Here is a 23028-nt window from a genome sequence, read left to right as displayed (position 1 = left end):
GCCTCCCACTGCTGTGCCCTGCTGGCCCACTCCAGGGTCTGTCCTACATCAGACTTGCACCAAATAGACCTGGGGAATTAGGGTTTCCTATGTGCAGAGTTCTCTAACGGGACAATGAAAAGGTTTTGAAAACAGTAGTGAAGACTGCCCAACACTGTGAATGTAAAATGCTGACTTACACGTCTAAACACTGAGTTCTGAAGGCACCCCAGAGAGATAACAAGGCCCCAGTTGAAGGCCCTCGGGGACCTCTGAGGAATGTGAGAGTTCATATATAGCTACATCTATGATGAACGCAGAGTTTGAGAAAAAAGCTATCAAATTGACAATGCAGCATGCTGTGTACAGACTAGAGGGCTTTTTACAAACCTTTTTATTTACATTTCAAAAGAATATTTAGATTTCTACCCCAGAAGGACAGCGACGATGACAGCCATTATGCACAGGAGCAGCTCAGCAGACTCAGATTCTTTCTTTAGTCTTCAGGACCCAGGTCACAACCACCTTGGCCTGACCCCCTCTTCTGTGGCTTCACAGAGCTGGGACAGCTTGCTTAATCATCTCCCTGGGCTGCTCCTTCCTGCCGTTCTCAAGTCCAGAACTCCTAACTGTGCCTTACAATACTTCAGTCATCTACAAAAGCATCTGGAAATGAGATATTTTTAGCCAGTGCTAGGGACAAGAACTCTCTTTTAAAGGATGTACTGAATCTTGTATTCACCACTAAAAAAGATCCTCAAGTAGAAAATGTGCAATCTGTGCCTCTTTCTAAAATAAAACCTTTAAGGTTCAAAGAAAAAAAAATATCCCACCCTGAACTACATCATTACCAGACACAACAGACACACAGGGGGCTGAAAGGCCTGCTGTTTCCACTGCAGACCACACCACAGAATGAAGAAAAGATGGTGGGGCCTTCTGCCCAGTGTCCCTCAGCACAGGCGTGGGAGACCAACACTCCCCCCTCCTGGACTTGATCCTCACATCTCTGCAAATGCCACTAGGCATGTCTCTCAAATACTGGCCTTCAGCTCTTGCTCATGATGCCTGGGGGACTCCCCTCTCCAAGTTCCGGGTCACAGTCTGGGGAACTGCTTTGGCTTTCTATGGCACTGACAGCATCTGAGTCCAACTTTCTTCTTTTCTTCAGTTGGTGTAAGTGAGATTTGGATTTTATATGTGCTGAGAAGACAAAGACCAAATAAACAAAAAGCCATTAGGGTTTTCTAGAATTAAACAAACAAAAAAATCAAACAAAACCAACATTTAAACCTAACTATATAATCTTTTTCTTTAACAAATTTAGACTCCTCCTGCCCTTGTTCCCAGGTGCATGATTCTAGGCCTGTGCTGTCCCCTGGCTAAGGCTCTGCTGGGCAGGGCTGCTACATGAACCCACCGGTCCTGGTCCTCTCATTCTTACCTGTCGACTACTTCCTACAGGCTCATTTTTACTATCCTGTTTTTCTGCAAAGAACTCTCCCCTGGGAACACCTGAAGAGAGGGATGCCCAGGCTAATTTTTAAATTTACTTATTTACTTATTTGTGCATGTACATGGGGTGGGAGACTTTTGAAGTGGAAGTTGGTTCTTTCTTCACCAGGTTGGTCCCAGGTATTCAAGAACTCAAGGCTTGTGCCAAGCCCCTTCACCCACTGAGCCTAGGCTAAATTCTTTTATACACATTAAAAGCATCAAAAAAAAAGAGAAAAAAAAAAGGTTTAGGAGTGTGAGCATGGAAGAGTTCAGAAGCTGAACAACTTCGTGCAGAAAGAAGAGTCAGCTCTATTTTTTAACTAGAGCTGAAGGCAAACCTGGGCTCTGGGCTGCTCTCCACGGCAGCAGGGGACGGGAGCAAGGACCTGACAGATGGCACTATAGAAGGCTCACACAGCCAAGCTCACAAAGGCTCACAAAAGTTGCTTCTCTAAGGCTCTCCCCAAAGGACATTCGACAAATCGAACCACTAAGTTTCCTTTACAAAGCAGTCAGACGCTCTCTCTCCTCCCCTTTCATCATTATACACTACCAACAAGCAAGGCTTCTTCTGCTGGTCGGGCGCACAGCCGCCCCCAGCCTCTGACAATGGGGTTCATTCTGCCAGAGATGCCAGTTAATAGACCTAATCATTGTATGGGTTGGTCTGGAGAGAAGCATGTACTCTGAGAATCCAAGCAAAGCAGTACTCTAAGCAGGCTTCCTGTGGCTGGGACAGGCTAGCTCAGGCTAGCTTTCATAGCACTTCTTCCCATCTTTCATCACAGTTTCAGCTACTCACCAGTTCAACAAGTTCCTCTGAAAGGGCTGAAAAGACCCCATGGCCTCTGAGGACCCTGTGCATGCCTGCTCCTGTGGCTGTGCTTCTGCCCCCGCTTGCTTGCAGAAGCTTCCTAATGCCTTTGTTTCTATGTGCCACACACTGCCTTCTAGAGAGAGCTGATGCTCCTATTCCAGCTGCAGCTGGAGGGCAACGGTTTTCTGCGTGTCGGGATATGGGCGCAACTCCCTAGTCTAGGAAATGTTCTCAGGAATCTGCCCTGCTACAAGCTCACTCCAGCATTCAATTATTAAAGACCAAGTTTTAAGAAGTATGACTCCCACCCAAATATATTTCCCATGACCCCCCACACAGCCCCCATCTGTACTCTACCTGCCCATTCCCGGTCCCCAATGATGATCCGGTCACAAAGGTCACACATGTGGTAACTTCTCTTGTTCTCCGTTTCATCGTATGGCATCGTCATTGGAGTAGCTGCAGGTTTGTGGCCCTAAGAGAACAAAGGGGAAGGGTATTCATTTCAAAGAGATTTGGGGACAAGTCTCTTACATTAAGGGGAGTGGGATTTTCCCAAGATTTCTTTTTTATCTGCAGGGAGCAGGTGGGCTGTCAACAGATTTTAGTACCAACCTTTCTAAATGTGAAGGTAAAAGCAAGCTCCAGAAAATTGAAAGCAGACAGCCCTGCTGCTTTATTCCATTGACTCCCTTAAATAGCAGCAAAACTGCCAGTAAAAGAAAGTAGCCTGCAAACGTGACAACAGGCCATGCTTTCTTAACACTCACCTGGATGAAACTTTGTACAATACTGAGAGCAGGTTCCAGAACAGACTCCTCCCACCTGGAAACATCAGCCACTTCTAAGCCATATACTGGGGGGACACTGGGACCAGGTCCTAATGATGACAAAGAAAAGTCAAGAGAGTCTGGTCTACAAGTCCCAATCCATTCTGTTTTCAGGACTCTTAAACCCTAAAGTGGAACAGGAACAACAGGACATTCTGACCATGCTATCCATTCTACTATAAATATAAGCCACATTCCCAAAGGCCCAAAAGCTTGACTCACATGCAGCCAATATGCCCGACTGCGTAAACAGGGACTCGGGCGCTCAACTTTGATCATAAGGAAATCAAAATGGAGGAACAGCTCCAGTGAACAACACTGTGCGGACTATTATATAAAGACAGCACTTTAGAGGAGGAAATAAACTAAGAGCTTTGAGTGAGTGTCTGCTATAAATTTTATGTCATCTGAAAGTAGAGTTCTCTGTAGGCAGACTGTCCACACTCCTTGATAGCATCTAGATAACCACAGGCATTAACCAATGTACCACTGAACTCAAGAACTAGCCTTGAGGCTGATCTAGCTGAATCTTATCCTGCCCTCCATGAGCCCTCTCCCAGGGGTTTGTCAGACACTCATGTGGCTCAGGCTACCCTCAAACTCACTCCACACCTGAGGCTGGTCTTGGACCCCTGATTCTCCAGCTTCTCTACCTTCCAAATGATGTGAGTACAGCCCTGCAGTACAATGTCAGGTTCCGGAACACCTTCTTTTAAGAGCCATATCTAAAGGATGATTCAAGCACACTCTCTGGTAAATACTTCTGAATGGACATTAGACATAGGAGAAGAGGCATCACACATCTGGGTCAACTGTGTTGAAACACTCTAGCTTCAGTTAGCCTCTGCATTCCACAGACACACTAGACGGCCTTCTACAACTAGCTCAATTCAGTTACCTGACGGTAAGAAGCATTGTCCCATGGACAAGAAACATCAAAGGCATCGGGATGCCAACGGCTGGCAGGTGCTGGCCTTTTGAGTGTGCCAACCACAAATAAGATTCTTCATAGACTGGCCTGGCCTACACCTGCCGCCACATGGAAAGGTGAGACCAGGAGAGTGCAGGCGGCACCCACAGCACACCTGGCCTTAGTTAAGCTCTGCACCTGTTTCTAGGCCACTCTACATTTCCCTCTCTTCTCTAAGGCCTTTGTTGGGCTTCTGTGCCCTGTCTAAGCACCTTTCAACAAGTTCTCGGCTCCCAGCTGCTATTTCTGGCTTGGGTCCAAGGCCAAGCTGGGGTGGGGAAGTCCCTCTGGCTTTCTGCCAGGCCATATCCCAACAGACTAGCCCTGGCCAATCAAATGTGGCTCCTGACTTGGAGGGCAGCTGTGCTTTTCACTCTGGCACCAGGATTGTGCCTGAACAGAATGAGGTGCCATTAACCCCTCCCGCCTCAGGGACAGGGTTACTATGGCTTTACCACAAGAGGAAGTTCTACACCATTACAAAAAACTTTTGTTTCACACTTACTGTCAGACCTGGGAAGTTGCACTTGAAATCTGTAGCTCTGAATGTCAAGTTCAGCTGAAACTAAGATGGGAACCCTCTATTTATCAAGACAGGAAGGCAAAGGGTGATTGATGGAAGGGACACCATAGACCAAGACGTACATGGTCAAAGGTACCAAAGAACAGGACAGAGGCTTCAGCTGGCCTCTCCTGTAACTGAAAGCAGAGTCTATTGGCAAAAAGTAAATTGGAGATGGTTCAAAAGTGTATTTTAAAAGTGTCTGCAAGATAAAACTAGAGTTTCAGTACGCTTAAATTAATCTCCTTTTAGCTCATAAGCACACAACCAGGGACCCGATGGCTAATACGAATGCTGGCTAGCCAACAGTATAGCTAAATGAAACATGAGCCTAACTTAAAGAGTCAGGTCTGTATTTGGGCTCTCCTGCCTATTAGCAGGGGTGAAGGGAAAGGGAGTTAGTGGACTTTCATTAGGTCTTCATGTTCTTACCTGTAAAATCAATTACCCCTTCACTCTGAAGCCTCAACACAATGATACAGCACTACATTTAGTGCCAAAGACACAGTAGAAGACTTTCTTTCCCTCTCCCTTAAAGGTTCTGTCCAAGCCCAGCAGTGCTGGGGCACACCTTTTATCCCAGCACTTGGGAAGCAGAGGCAGGTGGATCCCTGTGAGCTCAAGGTCAGCCTGATCTATAGAATGGATAGGCCTGTCTGTTATATAGAGAAACCCTGTCTTGAACCTCCTACCCCCCAAAAAAAGTTCAATTAAAGTTTCAGTCGAAGCAGTTGAAGTACCCTGTATCTAGTACCAAGAATCTGACCACAAAGATAAACCAAGGAGAAATATTTTGTTTTGTTCTTTGTATGAAAGATCACCAGACCCAGGAGCCATTTTAACGAGGAAAGCTCCCTGCAGATTTCTGCCTGCTCTTCAGGTACAAAACTGAAGTTAGAATCAGATCTGAACATCCAGCCTGCTCACAAGTTGCTATTTTGTTCTTACCTCCTGCTTGTAGCCCCCACCATCTGTTCAAGGAAGAAGGAAAACTCTTGAATGAAACCTTAGATGCTTTTTCTTTTTTTTCCCCCATGAGGCATAGCCAGAAAGCATCCCTGAATAATCATCCATGCAAATGACCCACCTTGGGTCCAGATTCTTAGGACAGATCAATGTTCTGTCAAAAAGGATTCAGGAGATGGGAAGAGTGGACTTACGGCTCAGAAAGCGGTTTCTAACCCATCTGTTCTGTTTCCGGGCATATCTCTTAGTTACTTGTTTCAGGGCCTCAACTCCTGGAAAACACAGCAAACACAGGAGCATCTCCATAAGCACTTCTGTCAGGAGTCAACCCTCCCAGCCCAAGAGCAAAAGAAACTGGTACACTGTTAGACTTGACAGATAACAATCTCAGTTCTCAGCTGGGACTCCACTAGCCTCGGCTCAGACTACCACCCAAGGATGTCCAAGACTTAGGTGAGACGAAGGAGTTCACACCTTTCTTTAGAAGCTGGTTACTAGTCTCTGGTGTGCATTTTCCCTCAGTGATCAGGTACTCGTGAAATTCCTTGAAGCCAATTGACTGGAAGATACCATGTTGATAGTCCTGGCTGGGAACAGGAGAACGTCAGCAGTGAGCCACAGCTTCTGAAAGCCAGCAGGGGCCTCGGAGGTTCTCATTGATGAGAACAGTGAGATCCAGAGCAGTTACTGACTGAAATTCTCCCCTTCCCGCCCCACCAGCCCCCAGGTTACTTCCTTAAAAAGTAACTTCTGGGAATGTCTGAAAGAAAAGCAAATTTCCACTCCAAAACATACAATAAACCTCCTTCAATAGGTCTTGCCAATGCCATGGCCAAAGACTAGTAAGTAGATCCAAAGCAAGTATTATGCTTATGGTCTGGCAACCATGGGCAAGTAGGGAGGGTGACTCAGAACAGCAGCCAAATCCTCACCTATTTTCTGAAGAGTTCTTCAGATTATAGCGTCTGTGAAAATCTCGGAGCTCTTCCAAGAGTCCGGCAGCAAGCATGTCATCCACTCTCTTATCCAAGCGTTCATCTAGAACTTGAGTCAAAACAGTCCCTGAGTGAGCACGCTTGGCAGGTGTCTTCTACACACTCACACGGTGACTTGAACACGCTGCCTCTAAGAAGGGTTTTTATCCAAATGAAAGGATTCAGATTTCAGAGGATATAAAAATTCATACTGTATTTACTTGTATTTTGGACTGCACAAGTGCAAAGCAAAACAGAAAGGAGCACATGCCTTCTCATATCTGAATAGCACATGAGAGCTGGAATGAAGGGCAAGCGCTTGACCGTGTCGACTTCCTACTCACTGCTTTTCAAAGTGGCTGAGGTTCCTTGGTTGACTTTTCCTTTCTCTGGCCTGGAACTCAGAGAGAGCTGCCTGCCTCTGCCTCCCAAGGGCTGGGATTAAAGGGGTGCGCCGCCACACCCAGTGATGGACTTTCCTAACTTTTGTCACAGTTTTTTAACTGTAACTTTGTGTTGTTTTCATTTCAGAATCCCCAGGTGACATCCTGGTGCATCTTGAACTACCCAGATGAGGGAAGATCATCACCGTACAGGTGTGGTGACCAGACATACGCTGCCGGGGCTCAAAGCCATTAGTTTACACTGAATTGTGGTGTAAGGTTTGACGGAAACATTATCCTTACAGTTATGACTACCTGAGCTCTCTCTTTTCAGCCTCTACTTTTTCTTACCTTGCTAAGATTGTTTACTGGGGACTGGTCAGTAAACCAGCAGTGTGACATTCACTGTGAGCACTCTCTCTGTCATTTATTTATTCTGTAGTGCTGGGAATTGAACACAAGGTTGTGTGCACATCAGACAAGTGTTCTCCTACTGAGCCATACTCCCAACCTCACAACTTTGTACAGCATTGGTTTACTGAATCCTTAATGGATGCTATGAGGTCTGAGTACTATTATCATCACTTCTATTTCATTGAAGAGTGGGAAGACATAAAGGTAAGCTAACTGGTCTTAAGAACCCACAGAGCTAGGAGACAGCGGAGCCAGTGTGTGAGGTAAAGAAACGCCTCCAAGCCTGGCCGATCTACCACTGTATTGCACTGCCTGGCTTGCTGTCATTTCGTCTTCCTGACCCCCAGAGACACTCATCATCCTTCCCTGCAGCCTCAGCACTCTGAGGAGACCTCCAGTTGGCACTGATCACTCTGCTGCAGCCCTGTCTATCACCCCACCCCCTAGGAGACTGCAAGGGCAGGAACTCGCTTACTCTTCTCCAAAACACAGCGAATACACGGAATACTTGGCACTTTATCGAATGCTCACTGGATGTTTGCTGGGTGAAGTAGCTCCCAGGACAGGGCACCACAATACTTTAGCAACAAGTCTATCAGGTTAGTCAGCCAATCATCACAGCCACTTCTCAGGCCTAATCAATGACCCAGCCATAGCCAACCATGAGGTCAGACCTCTATGCACAGGAAACTTCCTTCACTCTCACCTTTCAACCTTCTCTGAACAACAACCACTTTTCATTCCTACCATCTCATCCTACCCTCCTCTGGTGTCTGAGAACCAGCACTCCCTTCCCTTCCTTCTTCCCTCTCCAGAAATACCTAAGGGAACAGCAAGGAGCCTAAGGCAAGACATGATGACTGACACAATAAACTTAATAGCTTACACTAGTGTTCACTGTCAGACACCTGACAGAAAGAAACCTAGTAATCTACATTTTACCTCAGATGGACTCTAGGGTGAAGCATTTACCTGACTGGTCAGCATGAAGCCAGAGGATGCATGGGTTAGGATACTTGAGGGGTCCTCCTAGTGGACCACCACCTTCCTCTGCATGTTGACGGTGAAGGAATTCACTGTGAGAGATTCCTGTTTCTTCAAACACTTGCAAGCTCCTAAGTTGTTTAAAAAAAGAGGTGAGATGGGGAACCCATTAGAAAACATTCATTCTCATCTGGAATGAAGAGAAAGACTCTCTCACAGAAAGCCTCATTTTTCAACTTCATGTATAAATTCCGAAACCAAGAAGTTCCAGCTTTACTCTAATCCCAAAGCTATTCAGAAAGGCAGCTGAACTCTGGGTTAGAAATAACACCATTCTTTTAAAAACACCTTCTAGAATTAGTTAAGCGGGTTGAGAAATGGCAGGCTTCTCCTGTGCAAGCAGGAGACTAGCTTTCAAGTGAGCAGCACGAGCTTGTTTAGGACGTTCTGTGCAAGCTGACAAGTCTGGTCTCGCTGGAGCGCACCTTTCCCACAGTACCAAGGCATGCCGTGTATCCAGCTCAGCCACTCTCTTTTTCAGTATGTCTAAAATTAATCAAGAATGCGCTGGCTAATCCAGTACACTCTCCTGGAACAAATACTGTCACAGATGGAGCCCACACGCTCTTTAAGCCGCCGTTCACGTCTGTGTGCAGTCTGTTACAGTGCAGCACCCGGTAACCCAAAGCCGCACTCTCCCACTCAGGTGACTGCATCTCATCAGCTGGAAAGCGATCTTTCCCTTCCTGACCCACTTCTGCTTCCTGAAACCCCAACACCAGAGTGAGACCCCTTGTCGTTCTGTGAGAAAAAAAAACCCTAACAGTACCTCACTTGCCTAGAACAATACATACTCCACCCAAAAGAGAGATGATAAGCATTCCCCATCTTCCCTACAGGAGCTCTTGCTTGGAACCTACTGACCCTTACTGAGGCACAGTTCTCAAGCAGGATAAAGAGATATAGTAAGAAATAAAGATCTGAGCAGGGTGGTGGCATACTCCTGTAATCCCAACACTGAGGAGGCAGAGGCAGGTGGATCTCTGAGTTTCAAGGCAAGCCCAGTCTATAGAGCGAGATCCAGGACAGCCAGGGCTACAACAGGAAAATCCTGTCTGAAAAAAAAAAAAAAAATTCCACTGGAATATGGCACAACATGGTGGAGATATTCTTAAATGGCTCTTTGAAGGCAGAATATTGGAAAAATATAAAGAAACACTAGTATTAAAAAATCTTTAGAGTAGAATACCTTGCAGGGCCCCCAACACCAATGTCACCATAACAAGTGATATGTGCAGCTACCACAGTAAACCCTTCCTTAGACGGTCCCCCGTTCCCGAGCACAGGAGCCATTTCCAGCACTGCAGATAAAGCGGCATAGGAAGTTTCGATTCCAAAGCACTCTAAGAACGCACCACCCCTCGCCCCTACAATGAAGTTCCCATGTGCAAAGGCAATCTCACCTGAGACAGCTTATAAACCCTACCTCCCACCGGGAAAGCTACTGGGGCACAATCCAGCATTGCACAATCAATTATGAAACTCAAGTCACTACGTAAACGTACTGCATGCCAGAAAAACTTTATATGAAAACTGTTATACAAGCAAAGATCAAATAGAAAATGAAGCCCTGAGGAAAAACAATATGGTACCGTGCCTTTAAAACGTAACAACAAAGGAGGGTGCGACTGTTTATTGAGGGTCTGGACTAAGGCAGTACCTCGGGCCTCCAAGCCCACTGAACTAGAACAAACCAATCTCCACTACTCCCAAGACCCTCGGGCACCCAGGTTAGCCAAACGCTTTACTGTCTCCCAGGTCTAAAGGAACTCCGAGGCAAGGGACCCAGGCCTTCTTACCTGGCCACCTTGCGTTTGTCATGTGGGTGTAGCTTGGCAGCCATTTCTGGGTCCACCTGGCTTAGCCGTCTATGGAGTTCATGACCATCTTCCTTTTCAAGCTCTACTTTCCGGTTAACCGCTTTCCCGGTGCCCACATCCTGAGGCTAGTACAAGAAGGTTTAGAATAAATTTAATCCAACTATTCAATAAACACTGACTATAAATGGGCTAGGCATACTGCTAAGCCTTAGAAATAAAGAACAGAGATAAATATGAAGATCGTACTATATAGTAAGGGACAGATCATAAACCAAAAATTCCAGTACACTGTGGTAAGTACTGTAAGGCCACAATAAACAAAGAGGAAGAATGGCTTACCTCGTAAGTACTTGGCTACTCTGCTTGTTTATTTTAATTGGGCTACCACATCTATTTTAACATATCCAGGAATGTAGCCCACCCTCCCCAAGGATGACTCAAGAGTGGACCAGACCTGCCAACACACTGCCATTTACAAAGTCTTGACCTCCACAAGAAAGGTCAGTGCTGGACACTTCTGACATGTACACTGTGCTGGCAGCCAGGAAACGCTGAGTCAGACAGACAGACTGCTAACTTACAGAGATGCTAATTAATCCAAGAGCCTCTTTCCCACACACAACCCCTACCCTCAGGCCAGCTTGGAGGAGTATACTTCATATATGGAGGTGGCATTTGTTCAGAATATTAAGGAGGAAAATTACAGCTGCTGACTATAAGAATCAGGTAAGAGTCAACCTTCCTCCCACTGAAATTATTTGGCATGAAAAAAAAGGAAACCTGTTTCTTTAGTGAGTTACAAATGAACCAGATTTACCTTGGTATTCACAAGAACTTTCCAGAGCAGAGACTCAATATAATAATTCGTTCCTCCCACAACAATGGGAATTTTGTCTCGAGCAAAAATATCTTCAATGTAAACATTAAGAAAGTTATTTAATATAAATAAGAGAATCCTAACTCATGCGAGAAGAGTATTAGTAAGAAAGCACAAAAGCCAATAATATGTGGGCACATACCTCAAGCTTCTACCCACATATGTGCACATACACACACATACTAACAGGCATACATACCATACACACACACACATCAAAAAAAGAAAACCAAGGCAGGCAGGCAGGCAAAGGGGCTGGAGAGATGGCTCAGAGCTTAAGAGCACTGGCTGCTTTTCCAGAGGACTGGGTTCAGTTCCCATCACCCATGTGTGGCTCTCAACTGTCTACAAATCCAGTCCCAGAGGATCTTCTGCCCTCCCCAGGTATCAGGCACACATGTGGCACAAAGGCTTAAATGTAAGCAAAACAATCATACAATACATAAAATCACATTTGTTTGGAGTGCTGAGGTTAACAGGAAGTGGCACTGCCTTCAATGCTTCCTGTAATTTCGTGGAATCATTTTCAATTAGACCTGATGAGACTTCCATAAACCAGACACAGGATATGGGTAGGTGGTTCAGTTGGAAGAGTGATTGCCTAGCATGCAGACACCCTTGCTTTAATCCCAGAACCATGTAAAATGGACATGGTGGCACATGTCTCTATAATCCCAGCACTCAGGAAAAAGAGGCAGGAAGATCAGAAGTTCAAGGCCAGCCTGGGATATATGAGTCCCTGTCTCAAAACAAAACAAAACAAAACAAAACAAAACAAAACAAAACAAAACAAAACACCAAGAAGGGGATTAAAGAATGCTTGCTGTTCTTGCAGAGAACCAATACCAAAGGTTAGGTTTGGTTCCTAATACCAATATGTCAGCTCACAGCCACCTGTAATTCCAGTTCTAAGGGATCCAACGCCTCTACTAGAACCAGACCTGCACTTGGTGCACAGACATACATGGAGGCAAAACATTTACACGCATAAAATAAAGTAAGTCTTTAAATTTAAAAACAGAAGGAAAAAAAAAAGAAAGAAAACCAGACATAAATGCACAATGGTACCTGATTCTCGAAACGTCTAGGTCTTGCTTCTTTCAAGGATGCGCACCAAGGTGACACGCTGTGTGTGACCTGACTTTCTAAGAGAAAGCACAGGCTGTTTCCCCCATACCACAGTTCTGAGTCAACGTTACTGAGTAGCAGTGCATAGTTCAGCCACTGAGACCTCACCAGACTTTAATTTTCAGGGCAAGTTGCTCAACCTATCTGAGCTTCAGTTTTCTCACCTGCAAAATCCCAGAATGCTTAGGAACATTAACTGTAACAGTGTGTATAAAGACTCTACTGTAATGCCTGAAAGCCAGTAAGTACTCAATTTACTGCAGCCACTACTGTTCTTTTATTTCTGCTTCTTGGGATTCTCTTTAGAATCTCTGTTGAGCGGATAATTACTAGGGGTGTGCTTGTTTAAAAAAGAAAGATGACTCTCAATATGCAGATAATCGTTTCCTTGCTCCTTCCTGCAGCAACCTGTAGACAGAACTAGATGAAGGCTTCCTCCAGGGTCCTTCCTTCCGGCAGAGCAGGAAGGAAGATGCTAGCAATAAGGACCATAGAGAGGGCTGGCACTGGGCACAACAACCTATAATCTCAGCACTTGAGAGGCTGAGGCAGGAGAATTCTGTAAAGTCATGAACAGCCTGTGCTACAGGACCAGCACAGGGCCATACAGACCTCTCAAAAAACAGACAGGGGCTAGCAGGATGGCTCAGTAGGTAACGGTGCTTGCCACCAAGCCTGCTGACCTAGGTATGGGCTACCCTTGAGCTCTCTGTCTTCCTGCACTGGAATCTCAGTGGTCCTTTCAGTTGACACTGTGATTTTATGCTTTTAAGTAAACTTCAAATCTAGCCTGGAGCTGGTCTGATGAGTCGTCCCCTGATGCTTCTGTACTTGGAAAACATCAGGCCCTCTGCACTCTGAGTCAGGTTTTGTTTTATTTTATTTTATTTTATTTTATTTTATTTTATGTAGGTTTTGAGATAGGGAGACTTTCTATGTCGCCTTGGCTGTCCTGGACTGGCTTTGTAGACCAGGCTGGCCTGGAACGCACAGAGATCCGCCTGCCTCTGCCTCCCCAGACGCTGGGATTGCACGTGTGTGCTCCTGGCCCAGCTTCTGCATTAGTTCTTTATGAACAAGCTGACCATCCAAGGAAACACTAACAAACTCATCTTTGGTGACAGGTGTCAAGCTTCCACACATACTATCTTATCTGACACAACCACCCTGCAAAATAGGCAGACCTGAAATTACAATCCGCATTTTAATCTGCCCATTTGATAGGCAAAATGACTATCTCCTTGTCTGGATTTGCGTGCTCGTGATTAGTAAGGGGGCCAAACCTTTTCCACGCTTATCACCATTTGTGCTCACTCCTATGTGAATTATACACCAGGCCCTGTAAGTACTTTCATATTCACGAGAGCCCTTCATGTATTAAGAACATTAATCAACTGTTCCCTATGTTATCAACATTTCCCCTGAAGTTTATATATGTTGTTGTTCAATGCTAGCTCTGAACTCCTGTGCAGCAATGGCCTCACCCTCCACTCCTGGGATTGCAGGTGTGTTCCAGCACACCAAACATAGTTTTTTTGCTTTTTAACTTTTATAGTAACAACAGTGGCAAAAACAGACATGTATCTTGTAATCCCCAACATTTATATTGTTTGTAAAATTCTTACATGTTGACTAATGCATGTAACTACAATTTATTCATTTTTACTGTTACAAAGAACTTCTAAGAGTAAAGCAAATATTGCACATTCTGTGAGAACGGTAATTTGGGTGTTTATTGTTGCTAAGTGCAAATCGCCGATGCACACCTAAGACAAAACTGAGCAGGGTGTCCTAGGGCACATGCTGAAGTGTCCCAGTTTGACAGCCTTTTATTTGATTTGTTTTTTTTTTTTTTTTGAGACAAGCTTCTAGCGCAGGCTTGCCTAGAACTCCTTATGCTGCCATGACTGAACTTCTGACCCTCACTTCTCCCTCCCAAGAGATTACAGGTGCACCCTGCCACCCTGCCTGGTTTACACAGTGCAGGGAACCACACTGGGGCTCTGTGCATGCTATGTAAGCACTCCACCTGTATCCAAGGTCCTGACATGCACTCTTTTCAAGATGGGGTTTCTCTGTGTAGTCTTGGCTGTCCTAGAACTTACTCTGGAGACCAGGCTGGCCTCGAACTCAGAGCCTCCCGAGTGCTGAGATTATAGGTGTGCGCCACCACGCCCAGCTCTACTGTACATTCTTCTTTTTTTTTTTAAAGATTTATTTATTTATTATGGATACAAAGTTCTGTTTACATGTACACCTGCATACCAGAAGAGGGCACCAGGTCTCACTATAGATGGTTGTGAGCCACCATGTGGTTGCTGGGAATTGAACTCAGGACCTCTAGAAGAGCAGAGAGTGCTCTTAACCTCTGAGCCATCTCTCCAGCCCCCTCTACTGTACATTCTTAATGATATTAAAAAAAAAAAATCAATCTTTCTTTCCTTCTCCTTCTTTCTTTTGGTTTTGCGAGACAAGGTTTCTTTGTGTATCTCCCTGGCTGTCCTGGAACTTGCTCTGTAGACCAGGCTGACCTCAAACTCAGAGCGATCTGCCTGTCTCTGCCTCCCCAAATACTAACATTCAAGGTGTGCACCACCATCCCGGGCTTCCCTTCATTTGTTACTAGTCTACAATGCATAAGATAAACATATACATTCATTTCAACCTACACTGAATTTCCTATTCTGTTACAATGGGGGGTATTTTTGTTTTGGTTTTATTTGTGTGTGTGTGTGTGTGTGTGTGTGTGTGTGTGTGTGTGTGTGGTGCATACTTTCAGGAATCAGTTTTCTCCTTTTCTATTCTAGGATCTGATGATCAGATTTGGACCGTCAGATTACATGGCAAGTGCTTACACCCACTGAGCCATCTCGCTGCCTCTGTGTTACAAATTCATCTAGTATTTCATAACTTTTATTGCCAATGCCCCATCTACTTACTGGTTCAGGGCTTTTTCCCTGTTACTAGGAATTGAACCTAGGCCCTCATTTATTTACACTGGTCAAGTGTTCCGTCACTGGGCTACATCCCCCAGGAGTAATATAACTGTTATAACTTTTCAGTGTTTTTTTTTTTAATAGCTGGTAGTTCAGCTATTAAAGATAATCTGAATTTTAAAATATAAAGGAGGCCCTGTACATTACTTATTTCTTGTTGATCTTGTCTTTTATGGCTTTGAGATAGTCTCAGCATGTGCCCCAGACTGGTACTGTAGGTACAATCCTCCTGCTCCAGCTTCTCCTAGAGCTAAAATTACAGGTATAACCCTTCACTCAGTTCCTTTTCTCAAAAATGTCTTAATCCTATCCAGAACTATTTTTCCCAATCCTTCCCTACGTCCTAATCCCTCTGAGGTTTTCAGTGGCTCCATTATTGTGACAAATTTACAACGTCATATCCCCACTCTACAGGGCAGCGACTTGAAGCTCAGCAGTGTGAGCAATGCCTTACCTAGTAAAAACAACACGGTCAAAAGAGGTAATTTCAGAATCAGGACATAGATTTTCTATTTCTAAATCAGTGTCCCTGTCACAAAGTGTTTTTTTCCAAACGTCCTTAGGAATCATGTATAGGCTGGTGAAATGGCCCAATGGGTAAAAGCAGTTACCCAGCAAGCCTGATGACCTGATTTCAATCCCTAAGGGATAAAAAAGCTGGATGTGGGGGGAGAGCGGGGCTGGGCAGGGGGCAGGAGGGATGGCTCAATGGTTAAGAGCACTGGCTTTTCTTCCAGAGGACCCAGGTTCAATTTCCAGCATCCACACAGAAGCTTACCACTTTCTGTAACTCCAGTTCCAGAGGATCTGACATCCTCACACAGACATTCGTGCAGGCAAAACACTAATGCACATGAAATAAAGATGAAAAACTGGATGTGGTGTACATATATGTAATTCCAGCATCTATACTTCAAACTAGGAGCCAGAAACAGAAGAATCAGTTGGAAGATGATTGTATGTCAGATAGCCTGGAATACATAGGATAGCAGAAACAACAACAAAGACCTGGCCTCAACAGGTAAAAGGAGAGAAGTGACTCCTGGAAGCTTTACTCTGACTTCACATGTAGACACAGCACATGTACGCACATACACACACAATAAAAATACATAAACTTTAAAAAGAAGAATCACACAGACAAGAGCCAGAATTTCTAATGAGTTCCATGGAAAGCTGTCTACCAGGAGAAGTGCCCTTGCTTAGAAGAAAGAAGGCTACCAAGCCTGGGCGCTTTGTTCCCTTAAGGATATCAGGGCAGCTGCTCTGTTCCTGAAGTCCACCACGGTGTAGCTGGTCACGAGTGGGTCCACAAAGCTGATCATGTGGTGCTGGCACATCTTCTGCTCTCGGGCAGAAACCTTATTGGTGATGATGTCTAGCCCTTCATAGACCTATGAGGAAGGAAATAGATGTGAGAAAGTCATCTGCCTCCACAAAAACACACTTGATGAGCAGAAGTGACAGTCTGTTTCTCCTTCCAGCCAAATATTTGGCTGACCTCAAGCAACAGGTCTTGCTTGTGTCTGCGAGCAGACCCTTAGCACAAAAGCTAAGTCAAAGAAAGAAGAAAACATAGCTGGGTGTGGTGGTGTAAGTCCCAGCACTGAGGAGGCAGAGGCAGACAGATCTCTGTGAGTCTGAGGCCAGCCTGGTCTACACAGTGAGTCTCGGACAGCCACAGCTATACAGGGAAACCCTGTCTGGGAAAGAAAAAAAATAAAAGAAAACATTAAGGAGGTGTGTAAATCCAAGCCAGGAAAAAGAAATCTACAAGAGTCAAAGAGTTCCCCAGGCCTCAACCGTACGTCTTTAAAAGCAGCTTCTTCACTTACTCTACTTACCAGTCTCCAGAATGGAACACTTTGCATGGTCCATACCTCTACTCCAAAAGGCTCAGTAGTTCTTGGGTTTAAGGGGCTCTAAAAGGTTTTTAGGATTCATTTCAGATTGGTTCCATTTTATGAAGAAGCGGCCAATCTATACATATCAAACACACACATCCTCACCACGGCCTTGCATGACTAGTGACATCACAATGTGCCCAATGGCTGCCCCCAGGTCGGCAGTCACAGTCTACTTACAGGCAATACCCTGCCCGAAAGCTCTTCATCTGCCAATTCAACTAAAAACTTCAAGCATTCTTTGTGTGAACACAAGGTCCCAGATGAAGACCAGACTTGAAACTACTACTTTGGGAACGGGAATAAATGTTTGGGATAAAATGTTCTCTCTGTAATCACCGATTCTGCAAGGAGCACTGAAACCAACAAATAGCAAGTTCCACAGAGCCCCAAGGACGTTAAAGCATCTTATCTCACATTTCCCTTGACAAGTTCTATGGTTACAGGAAGAGCCCTGGTGCCACGCTGCCTCAGACCAACTCCTGCTTCTGCCACATCCTAGCTTTTATTCTTGGAGCGCACGGGTACAACAGCACAGTGGTAGGAGTGAGGGAGAGAGGTATGGTGGTGGCATATGCTTGTTGTAATCCCCAGTGTGGAGGTGGAGGCAGGAGGATCAAAGGCCAGCTTGGGCTGCATTAAACTTTATCTCATAATTAATTAAAAATTGAGACAAGTGTCTCACTATGTAGCCCCAGCTGGCCTGAAACTTGCTCTGTAGACCATGCTGGCCGTAAACTCACAGAGATCACCTGCCACTGTCTTCCAAGTGCTGAGACTTCCAGTCTGTGCCACCATGCCCAGCTTCCTGTTTATTTAAGGTGTCAGGTAAGGCTGGAAGTGTGACTTAGGGGTAAGGCATTTGCCTACAAGTGAGAAGTACCCTAGTTTGAATTATTAGCACCACCAGAAACAAATAAGAAAAATAAGAAGAAAAAAGTACAGAAAACAAATGCTGACAAGGATGTAAAGAGACTGAAACTTTTGGGAAAATTATGTATATACACCCCATTCTGGGCTGGCTCTGCAGTCCCAGGTGGCATCAATAACTGACATCACCATGGCCTCTAAGTTGACCTTACCCCCACCCCCTCAGTTGTTGCAGCTACTGCTGGTTGGAAACAGAGCCTATGCAGGTCCAGTATCATCCAGTGTGTCCAAGGCAAGAGCAAAGAAGGGCCTCGGAGGGACACATCCCCAGAGTCTATCCTTTTGGCACATCACAGAATCTTCCATCTTGACAACAACCAACTCAATCAACATAAAACAGTTGTACTACTGAGGAATCCGCCATCTAACCCTCCACCCAATATGCTGCCGACTAGCCACCTCTCCAGATTTTCCTTCCCACCTTCTCAACCACGCCCTTCAACATAGTGCCTGTCACTCTAAGACCCTGAACAGGTGTTTGGTGGAAGTGACATGGGGAGGCCTTGATGGATTTCTCCCTGCAGCTCTGCCATGCCTTCTCAGCAGTACGGAAGGCTGAGACTGATGTGGCCTTTTCTCCACTCATCTCCACACCCAGGTCCCCCTGGAGACTGAAGACAGCACCAAGAAAAACCTGGAAAGCATCCTTTCCTTACTGCAAGGACTCTGCCTGTATCTACCAGGCACCAAAGGCTTTCACATCTAAAGCCCTCGCCCAGTCTCTCGGCTCAGCCACAGTCCAGACCTGGTCACAAAGAACACTTCTGTGACTGTCCCTCAGAGCCTGTACAGCACAGGCCCAAATTCCTAGGCAATGACAGTGATGGCAACTAGGAGCTTGTCAGCACCAAACACAAAATCAGACAGCTGCTGGACAGCTTGTTTCAGACACCTGCCTTGTCCTTCTTGGTGCTGTCCATGTGCCAAGGGGAAGAAAATACTGATAACAAAAGATGGAGTCTTAAAAATCTCCGTGGGAAAGTTCTCATGATGAGTAGTAAGAAATATCTGAGGCCGGGCAGGTTATGCACATCTGTGATCATAGCACTTAAGAATTGGACAGAAAAAGATCACAAGTTTGGGTCAGCCTTGGCTACATAGCATGACCCTGCCTCAAAATACAAAAACGAGCCAGGCATAAACCTAGCAGCGGTAAGCAGATCTTTGTGAATTTAAGGCCAGCCAAGATTACACTCTGAGACCCTGTCTCAAAAATCAAATAAAATAAGAAGAAAGAAGAACAGAAGGGAGGAAACAGCAAAACAACAACAGGGTCCTGTGGCACTCTGACCTGACCCTGAAAACCAGGATGGGGCAGCAGCAGCTCTCCTATGTCCAAGCTTTAAGACTCGCATATAGATGCTGAATTCCTACCACACACATTCAACAGGCTCTCAGCCCACCGCGCCTCCAAGGCTACCATGAAACTGTGTGGTCCATGTTCTAGCCTACTTTGCTTGTCATCTGTTTCATAGTGAAGAGCATGCAGGACACACTGTGACTCATGGAGAGGTCAGAGTTCTCTGACTTTACTTATGACCTCATCCTGTGTAGGCTGACAGACATCCTACAGGCAACACTAGAGCGGGAGCTGACCAAGACAGGTGCAGGGGCAGCCGTGGCCGTCAACACTCTGCGGCCTGCCAATAGCTGATCTCTGAAGTGTAACAGTCCTTCCTCTCCCTGTTCTGAGGACTAGCAACACTAGTTTGCCGTGTTCATGAGACTAAAGTTCAATTCAGGGCCTGAGACCTACAGGGGACAAGGTAAGGACAAGCCCTACTGGCCCATGCCTCAGCTCTTTGAGTTACAACTCTGTTGGGTGCGTGCGTGCGTGCGTGTGCGTGTGTGTGTGTCTAGACTCACGCCCAGACATTCGTGCCTCAAATGTCCTCTGTCCCCTACTAAAGGGCTCCTTTGGGGTCTAAAGAAAGTACTGGTTGCTGTAAGTCCTTCTCTCTGGGCCCATTACACTTGCTACACCACGTTTTTTTAGCTTTGGTTAAAGTTCATCAGCCTCTACAAATAAAATCCAATAGACAGATAGTCCATGAAAAAAATAAAATAAAAATGGCAGAACCAGGGACTGAAGAGATGGCCCAGCAGTTAAGAGCACTTGCTGCTCTTGCAGAGAACCTGGGTTCAAGTCTCAGGAGCTATGGGGCAGCTCACAACCAACTTTCCAGTTCCAGGGGATCCAATGCCTTCTTCTGAGCTCCTTTGGTACTAGGCACACACATGGTGCACAAACATATACGCAAACAAAACAGACACATTAAAAAAAATTTAATAGCAGAGCTACATGAGTAATAATGTGGAAGTTCCTCAAAAAAATAAAAAACAGGATCACCATACAACACAGCAAATCACTTTCTGGTATAGACACAAAATAATGAAAGCAAGGTATTAAACATATATCTATATAGCCGTGTTCATAACAGCCAAAAAGTAGACACCAAGTACTCATCAACAGACAAGTGGAAACACATAAAGGGGTATACATCGCTATGATGGGATATTACACGGCCTAAGAAAGAGGGAAGAAACTGAATCATGTTAACACAAAGACAAACCTTGAAGACACAACTGAGGAGTGAAGCCTACCAGCCCTACAGGGGCACAAACGTCTGAGACCGGAGAACGTGACTCCACTTACACAGGACACCTGGCAGCAGACACCGCCGTGGAGACGGGCTTTCTTTCAGCGTACGGCAGAGCTTCGGTTCTGAAAAGTCAGGAATGTACTGGAAGGAACATTCTGGTGGTGGTGGTGGTGGTCACAGGAAGATGTGAACGTATGTAATGCCGCCAAGCTGTCAAGTGACTACTGAGGGCTGTGAAAGGGCTCAGCAGCTGAAGGCTCTTGCCACCATGCCTGACAGCCAAGTTTCATCCCCAGGATCCACACGGTGGAAGAGAAACTGAATCCTGCACACTGTCTTCCCACCTCCATGCATGCCTTAGCATGTGTAGCCACACCTACAGGCACCCGCAAAATAAATAAATGTTAAAAAAAAAAATTCTTGTTAATGGCCCTTGAGTTGGGTGTGGTGGCACACACCTTTAATCCCAAAATTAAAGAGGCAGAGCTGAGGGAGAGGCAGGTAGGCATCTGAGTTCGAGACCAGTCAGAATGCATGGTGAGGCTCTGCCTCAATCAATCAATCAATCAATCAATCAATCAATCAGCAAAATAAAGTGGCCCTTAAAATAATATGGTAAAATATACACACACACAATACACACACACAATACACACACACACACACACACACACACACACACACACACACACACACATTGTGTGTGTGTGTTTCTGGAGATTAAACCCAGCATCTTGCATACATGAAACATGTGCTCTCCCACTGATCCATGTATATTTCATCTGAATTTTATTACTTTTTATTTTTATTGTTTGAGACAGGGTCTCGTGTAGCTCAGGCTAGACTCAAACTCACTTTGTAGCTGAGGCTAACCTTGAACTTCTAATGCTCCTGCCTCTACCTCCCAAGTGCTAGGTTTATAGATATGTGCCACAAACCAGCTTTAAAAAGAAAAACACTGATGCCAGCTTTGAGGAAATGTGAAAAAGTGAATATTAGCAATGAGACAAAATTTTCAGAATTATTCAGAGTGCTAATAATATTCCATTTCTTGAACTTAGTGTGATTACACAGGCGTTTTTCCCCTTTTCAGTTTATTGGGCTGATGGGTATATATATTTTTGTCTGTTAAAAATCAGCTGCAGAGGGCTGGAGAGATGGCCTAGTGGTTAAGAGCACTGTCTGCTCTTCCAGAGGTTCTGAGTTTAATTCCCAGCAACTGCATGGTGGCTCACAACCACCTATACTAGGATCTTCTAGTATGCAAATGACCTACAGATAGCTTTTATATATATATGTGTGTGTGTGTGTGTGTGTGTGTGTGTGTGTGTGTGTGTGTGTATAAAATAAATAAATCTTTTTAAAAAAGATCAGCTGCAAAACTAAAAAGTAAAAACAGGGGGCTGCACAGATGGCTCTGTGGTTAAGAGCACATGATGCTTTTGCAAAAGACCTGAGTTCAGTTCCCAGCACTCACATCAGGTACTTGTTTTGTAACTCTAGCTCCTAGGGGAATCTGACATGCTCTTCTGGCCTCTGTGGTCACTGCACTCATGTTACATACATACTTGCAGGGAAAATGGCCATACATGTAAAAAATAACTAAATAACCAAAGCCACAAGAACAAGCTACCACTGATTTGCATTATAAATAAATATTCAAACATACCTACAGGGAGCTGAGGGCACAGCTCAGGGGGGAGGAGGCACTTGTCTAGCACATCCTGGGTGCAAGTCTTAGTACCAGAGAGAAAAATAAAAACACAAAGTAATGACAACAAAGCCCAGAAACAAATCATTTTCTAAAATGCTATTTTTAGCCCAGGTTTAGGTGACATCCATATCTCAATGCCATAGTCATGTTTGAATTAGATTAGACCTGTGGCTAAGTGCCTTGTATCTGCCCTCATACACAGTTTCAGTTCGTTTCGGTGTGCTTCTGCTTAACACAACAGTCAGGCTGGACGCTGGAAGAGCTAAAAAGAAGCCTTCCAAAGGCAGCAAGCCACTCGCTCCATCTCCCTGCTCCCATGAGAACCCATGATGGAGCACACAGAGATGGCCAAGCTTGGGAGAGTGCTGGCCTAGCATGAACAAGGTCACGACTCCCCAGAACTACATAAATTCAGTGTAGTGGTGCATGCCTGTTATTACAGCACTCTAAGACACAAGGAGAAGCTCCAGGTCATCCTAGGCCACATAAGGAATTGAAAGCCTGCCTGCATTAGAGACCCTACCTAAAAAAAGAAAAAGAATGTGATAACAAGCTTCACTCTGAATAAGTCATCTTTCCTTTCCTTTCCTTTCCTTTCCTTTCCTTTCCTTTCCTTTCCT

At 45.2% G+C, this 23028-nt stretch overlaps 1 protein-coding gene across 4 annotated transcripts in view; it reads right to left on the bottom strand.

The window, feature by feature from the left end:
• Positions 1–338: 338 nt before the first annotated feature.
• Trit1 (tRNA isopentenyltransferase 1) overlaps positions 339–23028 on the bottom strand; it is a 42779-nt gene continuing 20089 nt past the window's right edge. For 2 of the 4 annotated variants that reach the window (XM_055610899.1, XM_055610900.1), the window contains 10 exons: positions 16511–16651; positions 11074–11172; positions 10236–10381; positions 8365–8507; positions 6554–6665; positions 6096–6208; positions 5816–5893; positions 3064–3173; positions 2651–2768; positions 339–1182 (listed from right to left, as the gene is read on the bottom strand). In XM_055610899.1, coding sequence (XP_055466874.1) covers positions 1028–1182; positions 2651–2768; positions 3064–3173; positions 5816–5893; positions 6096–6208; positions 6554–6665; positions 8365–8507; positions 10236–10381; positions 11074–11172; positions 16511–16651 — 1215 coding nt within the window. In that variant the 3' untranslated portion in view covers positions 339–1027. Of the gene's footprint in view, positions 1183–2650; positions 2769–3063; positions 3174–5815; positions 5894–6095; positions 6209–6553; positions 6666–8364; positions 8508–10235; positions 10382–11073; positions 11173–16510; positions 16652–20747; positions 21071–22363; positions 22405–23028 lie in introns of those variants that run through there. The other 2 variants (XM_055610901.1, XM_055610902.1) reach the window with 2 other exon arrangements.

The sequence above is a fragment of the Psammomys obesus genome, unplaced genomic scaffold (genome assembly GCF_907164565.1).
Source record: "Psammomys obesus unplaced genomic scaffold, mPsaObe1.curated_primary_1811, whole genome shotgun sequence".
Lineage (NCBI taxonomy): Eukaryota > Metazoa > Chordata > Mammalia > Rodentia > Muridae > Psammomys > Psammomys obesus.
Note: the sequence above shows the minus strand (reverse complement) of the source record. Positions and strands in the feature narration are given on the sequence as shown.